Source organism: Schistocerca nitens, chromosome 4, assembly GCF_023898315.1.
Source record: "Schistocerca nitens isolate TAMUIC-IGC-003100 chromosome 4, iqSchNite1.1, whole genome shotgun sequence".
Lineage (NCBI taxonomy): Eukaryota > Metazoa > Arthropoda > Insecta > Orthoptera > Acrididae > Schistocerca > Schistocerca nitens.
The window spans coordinates 386,801,652-386,821,597 of record NC_064617.1 but is presented as its reverse complement, the minus strand read 5'-3'; the positions used below and the strand labels follow the sequence as shown (position 1 = coordinate 386,821,597).

General features: G+C 36.9%; 1 protein-coding gene across 2 annotated transcripts in view; it reads left to right on the top strand.

Annotated features, from left to right (window-relative positions):
• LOC126251553 (proton-coupled folate transporter-like) overlaps positions 1 to 19,946 on the top strand; it is a 243,161-nt gene that overhangs the window by 142,219 nt on the left and 80,996 nt on the right. For both annotated transcript variants that reach the window (XM_049952065.1, XM_049952064.1), the window contains exons 6-7: positions 12,209 to 12,350; positions 14,606 to 14,707. In XM_049952065.1, coding sequence (XP_049808022.1) covers positions 12,209 to 12,350; positions 14,606 to 14,707 — 244 coding nt within the window. The remainder of the gene's footprint in view (positions 1 to 12,208; positions 12,351 to 14,605; positions 14,708 to 19,946) is intronic.

Below are 19,946 nucleotides of genomic sequence, written 5' to 3'. Positions count from 1 at the left end.
TGATGTGCGCGGTGTGACAAATGGTGCTCAAATTGAACATTTATAGGGTTCTTGGTAAAACTGTTTGAGTTGCTCTTTCATTTGACATATCATTTATAGCTGTGAGTTTAATATAATAAATAGTATAAAGCATTAAAACCCCAATATTTATTTATAAACACCCTGTACATAGTATAAGAACAATCTACATAGAGACCTAAAATCACTTACCTTGGTCCAAAAAGGGGTCCAGTATTCAGGAAAACACATTTTCAATAAATTGCCAGCAGCCAGTAAAAACTCAGTTTCAGACAAAGCAAATTTAAACAGAGTTGGAAGTGCTTTTTGGTTGGCAACTCCTTCTCCTCTGTAGATGAATATCTTAACAGAGGCTGTGAGACCAGCATAAGTAAAATGTGTCGTAAATTTCAGTTTTTGACATCATTTGGTCATGTCAGTCATGATGAGGCATTTTGTGTATGATAAATTTGTTAAAAGTGCACACTATGTTTCATTCTGACAGTGTATTAATTCTGCAAATATTAGCAGTTCCAGTTTACTGAAATGTATTCACATATTTTGACAATCTCATGACAAATGATCAGAGAAATGAGTATTACATTCAGATGTTCAATGTTCTTTGTGTTATATTTTCTGACATTTTCAACACCCACAGGAATCATCTCATTTTTGGGTATATGGAATGAAAACTGAATCTCATCTAATCTAATGTAACAAGAAAGGGAATGAGTAGTAGTTGTACGAAGTACCCTCCATCATGTACCATATAGTTGTTTGCAAAGTAGATGTAGATGTAGATTTAGATTTTTGAAATAACTGTATATGGGTGGTATAAACAATGTCAGCCATAATAAATCTAGTTCATTTTTATTTGATTGTTTATTGGTATGTGCCCCCCCATGAACCATGGACCTTGCTGTTGGTGGGGAGGCTTGCGTGCCTCAGCGATACAGATGGCCGTACCGTAGGTGCAACCACAACGGAGGGGTATCTGTTGAGAGGCCAGACAAACATGTGGTTCCTGAAGAGGGGCAGCAGCCTTTTCAGTAGTTGCAAGGGCAACAGTCTGGATGATTGACTGATCTGGCCTTGTAACATTAACCAAAACGGCCTTGCTGTGCTGGTACTGCGAACGGCTGAAAGCAAGGGGAAACTACAGCTGTAATTTTTCCCGAGGACATGCAGCTTTACTGTATGATTAAATGATGCTGGCGTCCTCTTGGGTAAAATATTCCGGAGGTAAAATAGTCCCCCATTCGGATCTCCGAGCGGGGACTACTCAAGAGGACGTCGTTATCAGGAGAAAGAAAACTGGCATTCTACGGATCGGAGCGTGGAATGTCAGATCCCTTAATCGGGCAGGTAGGTTAGAAAATTTAAAAAGGGAAATGGATAGGTTAAAGTTAGATATAGTGGGAATTAGTGAAGTTCGGTGGCAGGAGGAACAAGACTTTTGGTCAGGTGATTACAGGGTTATAAATACAAAATCAAATAGGGGTAATGCAGAAGTAGGTTTAATAATGAATAAACAAATAGGAGTGCGGGTTAGCTACTACAAACAGCATAGTGAACGCATTATTGTGGCCAAGATAGACACAAAGCCCATGCCTACTACAGTAGTACAAGTTTATATGCCAACTAGCTCTGCAGATGATGAAGAAATTGATGAAATGTATGACGAGATAAAAGAAATTATTCAGGTAGTGAAGGGAGATGAAAATTTAATAGTCATGGGTGACTGGAATTCGTCAGTAGGAAAAGGGAGAGAAGGGAACATAGTAGGTGAGTATGGATTGGGGGGAAGAAATGAAAGAGGAAGCCGCCTTGTAGAATTTTGCACAGAGCATAACTTAATCATAGCTAACACTTGGTTCAAGAATCATAAAAGAAGGTTGTATACCTGGAAGAATCCTGGAGATACTAAAAGGTATCAGATAGATTATATAATGGTAAGACAGAGATTTAGGAACCAGGTTTTAAATTGTAAGACATTTCCAGGGGCAGATGTGGATTCTGACCGCAATCTATTGGTTATGAACTGCAGATTGAAACTGAAGAAACTGCAAAAAGGTGGGAATTTAAGGAGATGGGACCTGGATAAACTGAAAGAACCAGAGGTTGTAGAGAGTTTCAGGGAGAGCATAAGGGAACAATTGACAGGAATGGGGGAAAGAAATACAGTAGAAGAAGAATGGGTAGCTCTGAGGGATGAAGTAGTGAAGGCAGCAGAGGATCAAGTAGGTAAAAAGACGAGGGCTAATAGAAATCCTTCGGTAACAGAAGAAATATTGAATTCAATTGATGAAAGGAGAAAATATAAAAATGCAGTAAATGAAGCAGGCAAAAAGGAATACAAACGTCTCAAAAATGAGATCGACAGGAAGTGCAAAATGGCTAATCAGGGATGGCTAGAGGACAAATGTAAGGATGTAGAGGCTTGTCTCACTAGGGGTAAGATAGATACTGCCTACAGGAAAATTAAAGAGACCTTTGGAGAGAAGAGAACCACTTGTATGAATATCAAGAGCTCAGATGGCAACCCAGTTCTAAGCAAAGAAGGGAAGGCAGAAAGGTGGAAGGAGTATATAGAGGGTTTATACAAGGGTGATGTACTTGAGGACAATATTATGGAAATGGAAGAGGATGTAAATGAAGATGAAATGGGAGATACGATACTGCGTGAAGAGTTTGACAGAGCACTGAAAGACATGAGTCGAAACAAGGCCCCGGAAGTAGACAACATTCCATTAGAACTACTGATGGCCTTGGGAGAGCCAGTCATGACAAAACTCTACCATCTGGTGAGCAAGATTTATGAGACAGGCGAAATACCCACAGACTTCAAGAAGAATATAATAATTCCAATCCCAAAGAAAGCAGGTGTTGACAGATGTGAAAATTACCGAACTATCAGTTTAATAAGTCACAGCTGCAAAATACTAATGCGAATTCTTTACAGACGAATGGAAAAACTGGTAGAAGCGGACCTCGGGGAAGATCAGTTTGGATTCCGTAGAAATGTTGGAACACGTGAGGCAATACTAACCTTACGACTTATCTTAGAAGAAAGATTATGAAAAGGCAAACCTACGTTTCTAGCATTTGTAGACTTAGAGAAAGCTTTTGACAACGTTAACTGGAATACTCTCTTTCAAATTCTGAAGGTGGCAGGGGTAAAATACAGGGAGCGAAAGGCTATTTACAATTTGTACAGAAACCAGATGGCAGTTATAAGAGTCGAGGGGCATGAAAGGGAAGCAGTGGTTGGGAAAGGAGTGAGACAGGGTTGTAGCCTCTCCCCGATGTTATTCAATCTGTATATTGAGCAAGCAGTAAAGGAAACAAAAGAAAAATTCGGAGTAGGTATTAAAATTCATGGAGAAGAAGTAAAAACTTTGAGGTTCGCCGATGACATTGTAATTCTGTCAGAGACAGCAAAAGACTTGGAAGAGCAGTTGAACGGAATGGACAGTGTCTTGAATGGAGGATATAAGATGAACATCAACAAAAGCAAAACGAGGATAATGGAATGTAGTCAAATTAAATCAGGTGATGCTGAGGGGATTAGATTAGGAAATGAGACACTTAAAGTAGTAAAGGAGTTTTGCTATTTAGGGAGCAAAATAACTGATGATGGTCGAAGTAGAGAGGATATAAAATGTAGACTGGCAATGGCAAGGAAATCGTTTCTGAAGAAGAGAAATTTGTTAACATCGAGTATAGATTTAAGTGTCAGGAAGTCGTTTCTGAAAGTATTTGTATGGAGTGTAGCCATGTATGGATGTGAAACATGGACGATAACCAGTTTGGACAAGAAGAGAATAGAAGCTTTCGAAATGTGGTGCTACAGAAGAATGCTGAAGATAAGGTGGGTAGATCACGTAACTAATGAGGAGGTATTGAATAGGATTGGGGAGAAGAGAGGTTTGTGGCACAACTTGACTAGAAGAAGGGATCGGTTGGTAGGACATGTTCTGAGGCATCAAGGGATCACAAATTTAGCATTGGAGGGCAGCGTGGAGGGTAAAAATCGTAGAGGGAGGCCAAGAGATGAATACACTAAGCAGATTCAGAAGGATGTAGGTAGCAGTAGGTACTGGGAGATGAAGAAGCTTGCACAGGATAGAGTAGCATGGAGAGCTGCATTAAACCGGTCTCAGGACTGAAGACCACAACAACAACAACAACAACATTGGTATGTGCAGCGTTTGCTGTAACTGAGAACAAGTAATCATTGGAATTGGTTGGCAGTGTTTCAGCATGTCATTATACCAGCGACAGATATCATATGTGCAGTCAATTTAAATATTCACATTGGTTGTATCGAAGCACATTAAAAAAAGGAAATAATTGTCACCCTGTGGAGAAAACACACTAATATTGTGTAACATTGCAGCTAGCCTTGATAATGGCCTGAATTGATTGCTAAATTTCACCCTCTGCTCCAAATAGTCTCAGACATTCTATATGTGATTAAGATCCAGTGATGCACTGAGCTACTCCAGGTGTGATAAAATGCCTGAGTGTTCGTCAGACCAGACATGTTGCATGCAGCCCTGTGAATGTGGCTATTGGTGTTAGGGAAGATGGAAGTGTTCAGGACACACTTTTCAAGAAGGTGTAGAAGAAAGGGCAACACTTGTGCACTGAGAATGTTAAAATAAACATGGTTCATGTTCATTGAACCTGAAGGAGTGAGCCCACATCACTGTATGAAATGCACATCAAAACATCACAGAAGCCCCCTATAACCAGAAAACATTGACCTACTTCTTTGGGCAAAGCACTCAGTGCCATCATTCATTTGGAAAGAGGCATAATCTTGATTTAAACACTTGAGGAGTAAAGGAGACCACTTACTGAAAAACAGAAGTGTTGAGCTGTCGGCAGACACACTCAAGAAAACATGGGTGGGAGGGGTAGAGAGGGAGAGTGAGAGAGGCAGGAGCCAGGAAGAAGGGTTGTGGGTGGGTGGCCAGCAGCTCATTGGGAGACAGCTGATTTGCCAGCTACAAATGCAGGAGGGAGGAGTGGCAGGTGCACAGGAAAGGCATGTGACCCACAGTTGCCAAAGTTGGTGGGGAGTAGTGCACACTGAAGGTGATGTAGGGACATGTATTACAATGGGTGATAGGATGATAGGATGGAGGAATGGGAAACTGTTGGGCAGAGTGTGCAGGGTGCAGGGATAGTGGGTTACTGGAGACTGAGCCCAGGATGATTACATGAGAGAAGGACGGTTGCAAGGGCTACTCCCATCTGTATAGTTCAGAGAAACTGATGGAGTAGGTAAGGATCAAGATGCCAGGTTACTAAAGCAGCCATTGAAATTGAGCATGTTATGCTCTGTTGCATGTTGTACTACTGCCCCACAACAGCCCCACCCACGAAGAGATCTAAGTACACAATGTTGAATGTGGGGAACTTCAAAATATATTAGTTGTAGCTCATGATCACACTTCTGCAAGCAGCTACCACTGAATATTCCGTACCAGTTACTGATGAAAAATGCTGCAGAAGATGATAAACTCCTACATTGTATGAATACTAGACTCCACAGGTTTCCAATATGGGTTGAGGAGATACATTCTACTCAGGATAATTTATCCTTACTGAAGGTGACAGAACAATAAACATTCATATGTAAGCATAATGAAATTGATAATCTCTATTTTATTATTGTTATTTTTTGCTCACAGATGTCAGAAAAAAGTAGTTTGTGATAAAACATTATTGTGTTCCTAAAAGTCACTAATCAAGGTGGAGAACTTAGAAGATATAATTTAATGCAGAAAATAAACAGCTATAACTTTCTCAGTACATAGGCAGCTCATGAAATCCCATGTAAAGTTGCGTAGTTGCTCAGTTTGAATTACTTGTTAAAAACAGCAATTGAATTGGTGCCATTTGTCCCATGAAAATCTATTCACAAACTTTCAAAGACCAGTATTGAGTGAGTAATATACTACATCGCTCAAATTAAAAAAAAAAAGAGGTGCAGTATTTTTCAGAATGAGATTTTCACTCTGCAGCGGAGTGTGCGCTGACATGAAACTTCCTGGCAGATTAAAACTGTGTGCCCGACCGAGACTCGAACTCGGGACCTTTGCCTTTCGCGGGCAAGTGCTCTACCAACTGAGCTACCGAAGCACGACTCACGCCCGGTACTCACAGCTTTACTTCTGCCAGTATTTTTCATCTCAGTTGACTGTATTAAATCTGCAGTTGCACTGTAACTGTTGCCGCCACTGTCTCCTTCACCTTCACAATCTTTGCTGGAGACAATGAGGCACATTTGTCCTTGAAGACAAGAATAGAATTACTACAGCTTACACAGAGGCATTTACGCAGACACCCATTCTGCACTCCACACACAGATGGAACAGAGAAAAACCCTAATACTTGGTTCAATAAAAAGTACTTCACAGTGGTTTGCAGAGTATGAATGTAGATGTAGAAGGAATTCCTAGGATTGTTCATGTGAGTAGATTATCAACAATTGTAACTGGTTGTGACATTTATGTCCTCATACAGATATGTAAAAAATAAATTAAGTCGAAAGGTTCTGATTTTAGATTGCATATGCTTCAGCCACCAGTTGAGGCATATTGCAAATCATATAGTTCTTATAACAGAAAACAAATGTATCTGCAAGGGGGGGGGGGGGAGGTGCAGGCAATAGTAGGCACTTGCCCCCTCCTGGATCTGGGTAAAGACATCTTTTCATTACAGAATTTGATAAAATTTCAAGCAGTCATTTAATGTGACTCCACTAAACTGCAGATTTAACATTGCTGACCAAGACGAAAAATACTGCAGCTTTAACAATCTCTATATAGCTTGATTTTTCTTAGTTGACATGCTGTCCACATGAAATTATGCCGATTTCTTGGTGTGGCTGCAGTTAAGATGTTGATATGTAGTAAAGATGTGTATGAGCCTTTACAGAACCATGACAATTTAGAGTCTCCATTATTATTTTTTTCTGATGCTATCTTGTTCAATCCTCTCTGAGCTGCAGAAGAGAACTGATCTCTCATCCCAGTGTGTGGATTCCATTGCCGATTCCCAACATGTAAATATGACTGCAGTATGCATGACACATAGAACTGTCCCCAATTCCCTCTTAGCCCCCCCCCCCTCCCCCCTTTTTCATGCTCCGTAGAATGTCAACTGTAGTTTACCATTAATCTATGGATAAAGAAAAGCCATGGTGGTTTCCTGATTCTGCACTCAGTTTTACACAACAAGGCTATTGTAATTCTCTTGGAAGAATACAACTATGCAGTATTGTTGGTATTTACATCTATACTTAATCCTGAACATATTGGTCAATAAAAGGAAGGACCATTTTCTGCCTTAGGAGAGCGTAAAATTCAAGTTAAAAAAGATGTGCTCTCCAAGACTCCAAGATTATAGCCTAGTCATAGTCTGTGGGTGCAACACTGAACCACATACATGTGATGTGTGTGATATTTGTTATGTGATATGTGATTTATTCGGCTCATTACATACAATTTTCAAATCATTTGATTTGATGTACAGGAGACATGTCAAGGTTTTCTCTTTTTTAAGAGAAATACAAAACTTTACATTATATTTTACATTTCTAAGTTCCAGCTACACAAGTACATAAAATAATACATGTAATACAATCCCTGTGTTCAGACTGTGAAGCTGTCCTCAATCAATTCTTTGAAAAAGTAATAACACTTTTCCACCAGAAGAGTAAAGAACAATCTTTTCAATGAATGAAGCTACATCTTAAATATATTACTGCTTTATATTTTATTGAAAATTTTTAACCCCATACACTCTGGGGTTTGGGCATCAAGTTTTAAATGATGTGTTGGAAGTTTGAAATTATCTCTGTGGTGAGTGCTGTAGTTGTGGTCAGAATGGAAAGTGTCTAGTGTATGTTGATAATTTATATAAGAACACCACCACCTCATATATGTAAAGTGAGGGAATAGATTACTTTCTTTTGTAATACTAGGAGCCTAGTAACATTTGCTGAATTTCCCCAGAAGATTATCCCATAACGAATAACTGACTCAAAGTAGCAGTGATAAACTATCTTTCTGGTATCCATGATGGTGGAACCTGACAAAATACACATTGCAAATGCCAAGCTGTTCAGTTTATTTGCTAAGTAATCTATGTGTACCTTCCAATTTAAATTTTTATCAAGATTTAGGCCTAAGAACTTCATGTGATTTGCTTCTGTGATATCCTGATCATTGCAAGTTATCTTTATTTCAGTCCTTTGTACTGATTGAGCTTCAAATTGCATCATTTTGGTTTTAGTTACATTTAGTTTTAGTCCATTTTGATGGAACCAAGATTCTAGTTTTTCTGAAGTATTTTTGGCTTTTTCTGGAATACTTTCAGATACCTCATTTTCAATTAGAACTGATGTATCATCAGCAAATAAGACTGAATGAACATCAATAGCAAGTGGTAGGTCATTTATGTAAAAAAGAAACAGATATGGACCCAATATTGAACCTTGTGGGACTCCTTGGGGAACTGTTTTCCAGTCTGAGGAATAATTGGTTCCATTTGAAGTTAAAATTACTCTTTGTTTCCTATCTGAGAGGTAAGAGCTAAACCATTTTAAAGCAGTGTCCCTGATTCCATACATCTGTAATTTGTGGAGGAGTAATGCATAGTTCACTGAATCGAAAGCTTTAGTTAGATCACAGAATATTCCTGTGACCTTTCTACACTAATCCAAAGTGGAGCAGAAGAAATTTATTAATTTGTTTTTCTGCAGTCTTTTCAAACACTTTATAGAAGACCGGCAAAAGAGAGATAGGGCGGTAATTCCCCATATGTTCTGTCGATCCTTTTTTAAATAGAGGTTTGATCTCAGCATATTTCAATACATTTGGAAAGCATCCCTGTTCAAAAGTTTGATTCATAATAATTGACAGTGGCTGAGAAATAATATCGTACACACACTAGATTACATATGTGGTTATTTCATCCCGCCCATGTGAGGTTTCATTTTTTAGAGACAATATTTCCTTTTCCACATCCTTTGGGTGATTTTTTTCAAATTGTGCAAAAGATGTGTTCTGGCTGTTTTCCAAATTTGTGATGCCTTGATAGAGTGACATATCCACGTCTGATCTTACTACATTTAGGAAGAATTCATTGAAACAACTTGACATCTGAACAGGGTTTACTATAATTTCATTTTCATGTCTAATTTTCAAAATATCATGAATTTTTACAACTGATGACACCTTTGAATCAAAAAGTGACATCCATATTCATATTAATAACATAAAAATATGTACTGTGCATGTACTATTGAAATATGCTTACAAGTTAAGAACCTCAGTTGAAAGTACTAAATAAGACAACTATCAGTATTTAGAGACACAATACATCTTGTGTTCTTTTCAAACTTAGTTCTTTGGACATGAGTCACCAAATTAGTTATATGCAAAAATATTTGTATGTTGCCTCTCTCTTGGAAAAATTTCTATGGGCATCCAAGACAGAAAATATTACTTTTAACCTATTCAGTGCGAGGAGTGAGCTAGCACACTCCTCCAGTCCCTAGCCAGTGATGGAGGGCATCCTGGTGTACTCCCCCGACCCCTTCTCAATGACTGAGAGTGTGCTCACCTCCTCACCATCCTTGATGGGGATTTTGACCTGTGTTGCATGCGTGCATAGTAAGGCTGTATGTCAGAAGTTTCATTGAAAATATGTAGTCCAACTGTTATGTACAAATTTCTGAATTAAAAGGTACTCTTGCGGCAGTTCCTATGTATATGCTTTTTAGGAGTTGAAATTAGGATTTTGATTACCAAAAAATCAGTTCATGTTTGAAAAACTATAATTTAATTGAGTCATAACCAAATGTAAATAAATATATATCCTACATTATGAAAGACTCACACATAAAATATTAAAATGCCATATCTATATGATAATACTGAAAATAGGTTGTTTTGTATAATAGACATATCTGTGCAGACAGGGCATTAATAGGATGTTTCCTGCCTTTTCTTATTTTCTAGACAAACTTGGCAACTCTTTCTAATTTTTCTATTTGTTCCTTCAGCCTTTCCAAATTCTATGGGGAAATGATCAGAGAGTCCTTTGATCTCAGTTCTTTCTAAAGGTCAACTCATTGTGGCATCTGTGTAACAGGGGAAAGTAAGGACTTTATTACTGAATTATGAAAGATGTAAAGCCTTTTGTTTTGCCTGTATTTGTTATATATTGTATACACATTTTTATAGGCATAAAAGGAGAAAATGGAGTCTGAGTTTTTTTCCATTAATTTAAGGCTCTTTCTTTGAATTGGATAATACACCATCATTTGATGGAAATGGTGAACACTGCCTATTGATTCATTGTATTTCAGAACCATCTCAGGTTTCTGAATTACAACACCTTGAAGTGTCATGGTGTCAACCATTTCCTCAGAAAACTCTGAGCTGATCATCAGTCTCCTTTGTCTTTCCATTTGAGTACGCAAATTCCCTCTTCATTATTCCCTCTTTTTCAGTTCTGAAGTAATCTCTTCTAATAGATTACCTCTACGGTTCTTTCTGAGGATTCCTGAAACATATGTGTTCTTCTGAAAATGTTCTTGGATGTGGTTGACACTGTTACAGAAATTATCCACAAATAATAAATGTCCAACCCCAATTTTCCATCCAGTAATGTATGGACAGCCAAACTAACATGTCCACTTCCATCAACCTCTAGATCAGTGGCATCCCTATATGTACAATAACCCTCAGGACTAACACATATGACTCTTTCAACATATAAAGTTATAAAGTTTAATTCCATAATTGTGAGCCTTAGTCCTTATGTATTGTCAGAAAATGAGTCTACCTCTCCACAGAACCATGGATTCATCTGTTGTGAAATTTTGGTGTGTAATATAAGTCTGTCCATTGTCTTATGAAAAATATGTTACAGGGGTTGAATTTTGTGCAGCCTGTCAGAAGGTGTAGGTTCATTGGGTTCTGGATATTTTGCAAAATGCAAATCTTGCAAGTATCCAAAAAATCTGTCCCTGCCCATAACTCATTGAAAGCCTGGTAATCCAGAGAGTGCAGGTCAGTGCTCCAATAGTTACTCATTCTGCTCAGTGGGATGATTCCCGTATGGTAAAGTAAATCAAGAAACATCCTGAATTCTTCTACCTCCAGGGACTTCCAATTTTTTACCAATGATTTAGGATGTATGGCCACTGTTTGTGTCACAATACGGTCAAGGAGTTCATCAATTGGTAATAGTTTTAGGAAGTCTAATGGAGTATTTAGTTGAGTCATGCCAACAGTTAGTTCATTAGTTCAGATTTATTTCAAAAGGCATATCAGTTGTTTTAGGGACTTGCCTGGTCCATTGTCTAGAGAGGGGACAATTACCTGCAGTACCGAGTCAGATACTTGGGATTTATCATCTTCATAGGAATCTTCATGTTCTTCAGGTAATAAACCAAAATTTTCCTCTTCCAGCAACTCCTCATCATCATTATCATGAATGTTATCGTAGATGTCCTCTTCTTCATCTTCTGCCATGATTCCCAGACGTTTGTTGTCAGTGAGGATAGTCCTCACTTTCCACTCTTCTCTGCTTGGAAGTAGACAAAAATAAATGAACATACATGAAAGCTTAACCAGAAATTCAGACTTGTTTATTTGAGATGAATCGTTTTATTAAAGTCTGAAAAAACAGATTAAAAGTAAGGAAGCCTAAACAAATGTTTGTTTTCCATGTATATCTACAAAACAAATTAACATTATTCAAATTCAAATAAAATGCCTACAATGAAAGACTCTTATAAGAATAGAGCACAAACTGGAAAAGAACACTTAGGAAGAGATTTTGTGACAATTGCATTATTATCTGTTTATCCATTAGAGTATTGGGATGTTTAAATGAGTGATTGTTTAGGTCTGGATAAGTATTTGATGTTCAGTTTTCCATGCAGCAGACTTTCTTTTTGGTACAAGACTAAGGATGGAATATTTCTGAAACATGAAATTTATTGCTTGAGTAGTCATTGCATTCCCTGTCCCTGTTGACAACAGAGCAATCATTGCTTTGACATTTGTCGGTAGCGAGTAAGGAAACAATTTACGCATGTCTGACAGTGCTAAAATGAATTAATTTTATTTAGTAAAATTTTATATTTCTGCTACCTTATCATTCTTATCTATATTTTCAGGATTCAAATGTGAAATGTGTATTTCTTCAAGAGACAGTAGTGGAAGTTTTTAAGGTGAGCTTCAAATGGCGACCAAACTATGGGCGTGCCATTGTACTATTGTCAGCTACAGCACTGTCATTCTATGTTGTAACACTAATAGGTAGGTACAGCTTCCATTTTTCCATCATGAATAAATTAAATATAGAATAAATGCAAACCCATATGCCTGTATTTGCATTATACTTGTAGTTCACACCATCTGATCTGTAAAATCACTGGATCTTGGTTAATGTTTTTTGACCTCACTGTGGATACTCAGTGAATCATAATTACCAGGGTTGGGGGGGAGGGGGGGCAGTTACAGGTTGTTTTCAGTAAATTCATATGTAAAATCTTTGCCCTAGCTCGTACACCATTCCACAGTTTAGATATACTGCTCTGGAAGATCCCAGTGACCATCTTGTACACAGTTTTTTTTCTTCCCATTTCAGCATCAGTCTGTAGAAATAAGTATCATCTGTAGTATCAAAATCTTAGTAAGTCATCATCAGATGATCTGTTTAAAACAAAAGAAAAAAGGGGATGGTAAAGTACTAAATACGTTGATTTATAAAATTAAACCAGCTTCTGTGCACAACTACATGCACTTGAATAGGTTATGTAGTGTATGACTGAACGCGTTAGGAGAGGTGCTCACAATATAGGAAATCTGTGCTCTGATTGTTGGAATTGAAGGTTACAATTAAGTATGTTATGGTATCAACTTATTAATGTTTAAATCACAATTTTTTCTACCCTAGGGCCAGCAGCAGATTATATTTCTGATAATGCCATGATTATTAGAACGATGCACCAGAATAGCTGCTTATAATCACTAATCTTTATTCACAACTGACTGTTTCATCGGCATTTATCACAATTGTCAAGTAGGCCTAGACTGATGTGACGTCCATATTACATTGTTAGCGAACTTTCTTATAACTGTCACTGTTTTGATAAGATGGTAAATGACATAAATATATTGAAAACAGGTCATTAATTATAGTTTGACAATAGTTTCACAGTTCAACTCTTACCAATAAGTGCAACCACATCAAAGGAGTATTGGTGGAGAAGCTGAACTAATGTACGGTCCCTGAACAAGTGTAGCAAATTTTTCAGTAGTTCCCGAAGCAACAGTCTGGATGATTGATCTGGCCTTGTAACATCAGCCAACATGGCCTTGCTGTGTCGATATTGCGAGTAGCTGAAAGAAAAAGGAACTAAAACTCCTCTCCATTGTTTAATAAAGCGGTATCATGTTGGGTACAATATTCTTGAGGTAAAGTAGTCCACCCATTTTGTATCTGGCTGGGGACTACTCAGGATGATGATATTATAGTATGAAGGAAATCATATCTGGCATTCTTCAGGTTGGAGTGTGGAACATTACATCCATTAATTGGGTACATAAGTTAGAGAATTTAAAAATAGAAATAATACTGACAGTAAGTTCAATGATTGGGACTTTAATAGAATTGACAGATACTAAGAAAAATAGATCAGATCTACAAGGTTAAAGTAGCAGTAAATAAACTAGTGGGAAAGGTGTGATGAAACAAGCAGGATAGTACTAAAATGTTACTGGAAAAACTGAGAAGTAGGCCTAAAACAAAGGAATGAAATGTTGGTAGATCTTACTAACTGAAAGACGGGGTAGGCAAGACAGATAACAGTAAAAATGTGATTGGTGGGTGTGTCCTGGGTTATTCTGGACATTATTTAATGTAACATTAACAGTGTCTACAAATGCAAACTTGTTATGACATAATTAGTGAACAGCAAAAATTGTGAATAAATAATGTTGAATGTTATGCTGATTGTCTCATCAGATGAGTATTAGTTGTCTGCTTTATGCAATATGTAATATTCTTATTATCCAGTTGACTGGAAGCTTTAAAAGCCATCTGTATCACACAAATACCATCTGCTGGCCTGTGAAAGCATTAGCAAATTTCTGTACTATATCTGTAACTTCCAATCAGCTTAACTCTTAAGTTTTCACAATGAGATGTTTGTGGCAGTCTTCCTAAATCAAAAACTTGAACTCCCTTAGACTATACTTCACTTGAGAAAATGAAATGGTCACCAGGATCAAAGATTGAGATGCAGTTGGTAGTTTGACAGCTTTCAGCCTGCTGCTTGACAGATTATACTTGCTGTCTGTAAAACAATCTTCACAAGTTTTACTGTAATGGAGAACCATGTTTATAGCTTTCAGAATATGAGCAGACATTTCTGGAAACTGAACAGTGCCTGTACAGTCACTACACACCTGCCAGTTACAATATAAACAAATGTACCAATCAGTTGTTACATGAGGATGCTTATGTACAATAAGTGTACCCAACCACAACTGGAACTGTTATTTTACAGGAGAAGGTGGCATTATGTACCTATACACAATCAAGAAGTTTGGGTGGACTGTTGAAGATTATACGAGGCTATCCATAGCTGCTCTTTCCATGTCAGCAATTTGTAAGTATCTTACATCTAATTATTTATTGTTTTGCTGTGCATCAATATATCCACTACTACTACAATTATGAGTTTAGTGTTTAGTACTATTTTATCTCATATTATTACTGTTGCTTGAAATTTAGGAATTTGTTTTGAATAAAATGTCAACACCAGTCGCACTTTTCTTTTTAAATGAACAACCACGACCAGCTTCAGCTCCCAAAGGCTTTATGTCAGGTGTCCTGTGAGAACACATAATGACTTGTCCCAGGATGCCAGGCATATGGTGCTGGATAATGATATTGGGAGCTGAAACTGGTCACAGTTGTTAAAATAAAAATAAAAGTGCAACTGATGCAGCATTTTATTTAAAATCGATACTACAGTTGTTAGTTAGTTACATGTTCCATCAATCAATCTGATGGTAAACATTATTATGTGGAACGTGTCAAGTATAGATTTATTTATTCCTATTCAAGGAATTCATGTATGGTATAGAATAAAGGAGATATGATTTCAATTTATTTTTGAAACTGTTACTGCTATCTGTCAAACATTTTATTTCATCTGGTGATTTATTAAAAAGTTTTACTGCAGCATATTTTATCCCTTTCTGTGCCAAAGATAGGTTAAATAGAGGCTAATGTAAGTCTTTCTTTCCTTGGTATTATAATCACGAATGTCACTGTTGTTTTTAATCTGGGCCATGTTGTCGAGAACAAATTTCGTTACTGAGTAAATGTACTTGAGGCTGTTGTAACAATTCCTAACCTTTTAAACAGATGTCTACTAGATGTATGACTATGAGCCCCACACATTATTCTAAACACATTCTTTTGAGCAGTGAATACTTTGTGCCTAAGTGTTGAGGCACCCCAAAATATTATTCCGTATGACATCAGAGAGTGAAAATTTGCAAAGTATGTTAGGTTACTAATTTCTATATCCTTAAAATTGGCAATTATTCTGATTGCAGAAGTTGCTGAACCTACTCACTTTAGGAGATCTGAAATATGAATTTTCCAGTTAAGATTCTCATCTATATGTACACCTAAAAACTTATATTTATCGAAGAAACTGTACTCCTTGCAGCAGAAAATTGGATGTACTGCATTTTTTTCAAAGTTCAGAGCAAGACCATTTGCAGAAAACCAGTTAATAAGTTTCCTAAAGACATTATTTGTATAATTTTCTATTGAAGTTTCTTTTACTGGATTACTAATGAAACTCTGGAACCTGTAGCAAGATACTCAATATGCTGGACAAGAAAAGTTTAGTTATAATGTAAAATAGTAAATGATAAAGCAGAAAAATGTTTATCAAATTTCAAGAATAAATAGATAAAATAGATTAAGATTGTCAGCTCTGGTTTAATTGAGAGCCGCTTTATTGTCTCTTGGTCCTTGCATATGAAGTTAGTGAATAACTTTTTGTGACATGAGATAAAATTTGTTATTTTGTTGTTATAGGTAGTTATGTTCTTTTATTGAGACTTTTCACATTTTCTGTTTCATTCTGTGATTATCAGAACATTCTACCCCTATTTTTACTTTGTTAAACAGATGTGGTTCTGACACAACCACATGGTGGATTGGAAAGCAATGTTAATGGTGAATGTAGAACAAATCCATTGTGCCACTGGAATTTTGAAATCCAACATTACTGTGCAAAATCTTCACAGGTACTTAAGAAACTAGATTACCAACATGAAATTGTTTTTTTTTCAGAATCATTAATGTCCAAAGATGCCAAGTTAGATTCTTAGCTGCCTAGTTGTGAAATCAACAAGGAAGTTACTAACATTACCAACCTGTTTGGACTCTCTTCACTCTAATTAAAATCCATCAGCCTGATCTTCTTTCAGTAACCGCACTTCCGTTCTAAAAGTTAATAACAACGAAATGTATTTGCAGTTGCAAATATGGACAACCAACAGTTGTATAAGGGAATGACAACAATTTGTGCTGGAGCAGGAGTCAAATCTGGTTTCCCGCTTATTGCGAGCAGTTGCCTTACCAATAGGCTATCTGAGCATGACTCATGGCCAGATACAAACTACCATATGGCATACAGCCTGCCCTCATACACTCATTATGTACATTCCCATACAGGGCAAAACTTTTAATTGAAAGCCATGTGTTTCACAATATCTGTAGTCACTGAAGTGCCTATTCCTTCAACATGCAAGCATGTCCAAAGGATCATTGTATTGGACTCATGAATTGCAATATTGAAGTTAATAATGACTTAATGCATCTGATCCCCCCCCCCCCCTCTCCCCTCTCAGTTCTCTCTTAAGTATTATTTCCAAACAGTTCATATGGTCAGCTCGTTACTATTATGACCTAGATTGCACAACACCGATTGTTAAATTACAAATCCTACAAATGGTTTGCTGAAATTATCACACAGCAGTGACAGATCTTCACTTAACTATTGGCTGTTGACTCCCTGAGACTTCGTGCATGATGTCTACTTATAGACATACGTATTACAGAAATAACAAAACAATAAAATTCATGACTATTACATTTTGGATATTAACATAAAAAATAGAGAAATGAAAGATACAAGATACAATATGTGATGGAGTAAATTTGTTTTACTGAAAAGTGTATACTTACGAAATGAATAAGTAATAGATACAAATTTTATGGGAGCAATGTTTTAATGTGTACAAAGATTACCAAAGTTTTCCAAGAATTTTCTAGATAGTGAAATTTTTTAATTGGAGTAATTAATTAACTAACAGCTTATTTAAGCGAAAGTAAACATTTTTCAATAGAGAAAACTCAGGGTTACAAAAGTATAACACTGAACTTTGAAAAGAGTTACAGTGATTGGAATATTCTGGGAAATGAAGATTTTGAATATGTATAGGTTCTGAAGTATTAAGTTTTTTTGTAGAAATAGCAAGACATTTGCTTGGAAGAGGAGACTGAGGTGTTTTCAAATCTTCTACGTGAATTTTGAAACAACTACTTTTAGTGGGGTGATATTCTGAAGAGCACGTGGTTCACAGGTATAGTAAATGAAGACTATTTCTTTCAATAAAATATTGTCAAATGCACTATTTACACTGTTGTCATTAGCAGACTGTAAATTGTACTGTGAATAATAAAATTTAGTGAAATACTGCATGAGTTACAATTTGATGATTTTGTGTGCTCATAGTATATGCATTACTATTAAAATAAAACAAAGGAGTGGTATAAGAACAAGTAGGATAATTCTGTCTCTGTCTGTTGCAAAGTGTCCTAACATGCCATATGTTATTCCTGTTATCTTCCATTCATTTGAGACCCTTTTTAACTCTTCATTTGATGGTCAGTTGGAATTCCTTCATGCTTTTCATTTCTAATTCTAAATGCAAGAAGTGAACATACCTCTCACTACCTGTGATAATGTGTAACTTGATAGTAAATGTCCAGGAGGAAAAGATATATTTTCTTGGGTCTTTTTCTGACACAGAGTTTTCTTAAGATGTGAAGGAAACACACAATCTGATAACCCAAAAAACTACATCTACACCTGTGTGTACATCCACATATTGCAAAACACTTTGAAGTCCAGAAGACAGGGTACTATTGTATCACGTATTAGGTTTCCTTCTCGTATGAAGCATGATAAGAATGACTATTTAAATGCCTTTGTGGGCAGAAGCTGTACCATATTTTTAGATTCCTCACTTCATACTGGTTCTTGAAACTTTGTAAGCTGAATGGTTTGCATTTTTCTTCAAGTGTTGCCAATTGAGGTTTTTCATCTTTTCCATCATGGTCTTCTGTGCATCAAACAAGCATGTGACCATTTGTGTTGCCCTTCTTTGTATACATTCAGTGTCTCAGTATTCAGTGTCCCATATATTTCAGCAGTGCTCTAACATGGGTTACAAGAGCATGTTGTGAGCAGTCTCCTGTGAATACTGACTACTGACTACTTTTTCCCAGTATCCTATCATTTAGCCAAAGTCTGCCATATACATTCAGTGTCTCAGTATTCAGTGTCCCATATATTTCAGCAGTGCTCTAACATGGGTTACAAGAGCATGTTGTGAGCAGTCTCCTGTGAATACTGACTACTGACTACTTTTTCCCAGTATCCTATCATTTAGCCAAAGTCTGCCATATGCTTAGCTTGTCTTGTCCTAAATATTGTTATATCCAGGAACTTGTATCAGTGGACTGATTCCAACCATGACACAGTGATATTGTATTCAAAGGATACTACAGTTGTGTATTTTGTGAACTGCACAGTTTTATATTTCTGAAAATTTGAAGCCAGACACCTATCTTTCCACCACATTGAAATCTTATTAAGATCGGACTCATTACCTGAGCAGCATTTCTGTGATATTACTTACTATATGCAGTTGCATCATCTGCGGTTGATATTTTTTCATACTATCATTAATAAGTGTTAGTGTGACACTGGGCGAGATGTTGTTTGGAAGTAGAGAATACTGCATCCAATGGATTGTCTTCCACAGATTGGAAATTATGATGTAACAAGTGCACAAGTTAGGTTTTACAAGACTAGCATTTTTTCAGAATCAGTGCTAGTTGGCATAGACAAGGTAATTCTGTTCCAGGTACCTCATTATATTTGAGCTCAGAATATGTTTTAAGATTCTACAATAGATGGTTGTTGATTGACGGTTGATGGCCTTGAAAAGGGCTCAGATGAAAAGGTTAGCTGTCAATCTCAAGGAACAGAAAATGCATTGGAAGTGGAAAAGGTTTGGACAAACATAACATAGTCAGAATTGTGTAAAATATGTATGTTTCTGATGTTGTTGTTTTGGTCTTCAGTCGAGAGACTGGTTTGATGCAGCTGTCCATGCTACTCTATCCTGTGCAAGCTTCTTCACCTCCCAGTACCTACTGCAACCTACAGCCTTCTGAATTTGCTTAGTGTATTCATCTCTTGGTCTCCCTCTATGATTTTTACCCTCCACGCTGCACTCCAATACTAAATTGGTGATCCCTTGATGCCTCAGAACATGTCCTACCAACTGATCCCCTTCTTCTAGTCAAGTTGTCCCATAAATTTCTCTTCTCCCCAATTCTCATTTGTTATGTGATCTACCCATCTAATCTTCAGCATTCTTCTGTAGCACCACATTTTGAAAGCTTCTATTCTCTTCTTGTCTGAACTATTTATCATCCATCTTTCACTTCCATACATTGCTACACTCCATACAAATACTTTCATAAACGACTTCCTGATACTTAAATCTATACCTGATGTTAACATA